Source organism: Micromesistius poutassou, assembly GCF_964030765.1.
Source record: "Micromesistius poutassou genome assembly, chromosome: 14".
NCBI lineage: Eukaryota > Metazoa > Chordata > Actinopteri > Gadiformes > Gadidae > Micromesistius > Micromesistius poutassou.
In genome coordinates this window covers 13,815,907-13,817,676 of record NC_140284.1, presented here as the reverse complement: position 1 = coordinate 13,817,676, position 1,770 = coordinate 13,815,907, and the positions used below count along the sequence as shown (strand labels likewise).

General features: G+C 51.9%; 1 protein-coding gene across 1 annotated transcript; it reads right to left on the bottom strand.

Moving 5' to 3' along the window:
- Positions 1 to 278: 278 nt before the first annotated feature.
- LOC311358214 (olfactory receptor 51E1-like) lies at positions 279 to 1,238 on the bottom strand (the record flags this gene model as incomplete). Its single annotated transcript, XM_084478221.1, has 1 exon — positions 279 to 1,238. The coding sequence occupies one exon, from the start codon at positions 1,236 to 1,238 to the stop codon at positions 279 to 281; it is 960 nt and encodes a 319-aa protein (XP_084334347.1).
- Positions 1,239 to 1,770: the final 532 nt, after the last annotated feature.

Here is a 1,770-nt window from a genome sequence, read left to right as displayed (position 1 = left end):
ATTAATCATATATTATTTAATGTGCAGCAACACAACACTGATGATTGGTGGATTTAAACACAATTAAACTAAATAAAAAAGACAGCAGCTCAGTAACTCTATTTAGTGCATTCTGGTTCCATACCCACACACACACACACACACACACACACACACTGTGAAAACACTGGCTGTACCAGAGAAGCTCAGAGTGGGAATGTTAAACTAAAAACATGACAGCCTAGATGCTTGAATTTCTCCATCATGTTTGGAAGCAGCAGTGAATAATGTGTGAACAGTCAGTGTGTGTTTTGCAGTCCATGCAGCCGTTTGATCTGCCTCGAGATGTCCTTCATCTTCAAGCCATAGATGATTGGGTTACACATGGTGGGGATGATGATGACCAGCAGGGACACCAGGGTGGGGGCCATGCTGTGAGGGTCGGCCTCCGTTCTGCTGCCCATGATCTCGTAGGAGGTGGTGATGAAGTAGTTGATGAAGACCAGCAGGTGAGGAAGGCAGGTCTGCAGGGCCTTGCCGATGAATACTCTGGAGCTCTGCATGCAGACGGCCAGGATGCGTGCGTAGGAGTAGAAGACGAAGAGGCTGGGCAGGTACACGGTGAGGAAGACACCCAGCATGCCGTAGACATTGCTGAGCAGGATGTCCCCGCAGCCCTGCTTGGCCAGTGAGTAGATGTTACAGTACAGCCGCTCCACGCCCAGCCTGCACAGCGGCACCCTGCTGGTCAGCACTGTGGCTCCACCGATCAGACAGGCCGGGGCCAGCCACGCCCCCAGCAGCATGACCCTCACCCTGGCCATGGTGATGAGGGTGTGGTACTGCAGCGGCTGGCAGATGGACACGTATCGGTCGTAGGCCATGAGGGACAGCAGGGTGAACCCAGAGGCGCCGATAAAGTAGATGACAAAGGCCTGCAGGACGCACATGGAGAGGGACACGGTGGGCTCGGCAGTGGAGAGCAGGTCCACAAGCAGCTTGGGCAGGACGGTGCTGCTGCCCACCAGGGAGTTGAGCAGCAGCGCAGCAATGAATATGAACATGGGCTGGTGGTGGAGGCTGCTCTGGGAGCAGATCACATACAGGACCACCAGGTCGCTCAGCAGGATGAAGCTGTACACGAGCAGCAGGATGGAGAAACACACAGAGTTATACCGCCCCACACCCCGGAACCCTAGCAGCGTTATGAGGGTTATGTTGGGACTGTGGCCCCCGAGCTGGGACGCATTAAAGGCCATCAGGGTGACGGAGGCATGTCTTTCTGCTCCCTGGGCTGGATCAGATAAGCTATAAAGTCAGTGAGCAGCAGGTTGAGCTGAGCTGCTGGTTCAACAGGTCCAGCTGCACTGCTCCACCTCCATCCACAGGAAGTGGGCTGTGCCCGCCTCCAGCTTTATGATGGGAGATGGACGTCTCTCTAGAGTTCAGATGTTGTGATGACCTCATCCCCAATCAGCCCGGCACCCAGGGAGGTTCAGACAGGTCAGGGTCCCCTGGTACCCTGATCAAAACATCTGCCGAGTGGAACTCAAAGAGAGCTTTAACAACTTAATAATATCGATGTTTGTCATGTCTCTGTTTCTCCTGCTGCCCAACCATTTATATATTGCAGATGGTAAACAACATGTTACACAGACATCAATTTGTATTTATAAACTATTTTTTTTAACTACGTAAATACACAAGTCAACATTTAACCTTCATACACACTAAGTTAAAGGGGTAGCTCGGAATTTTGGACATCGGACCTCATTTCCAAGTGTCTGTTAT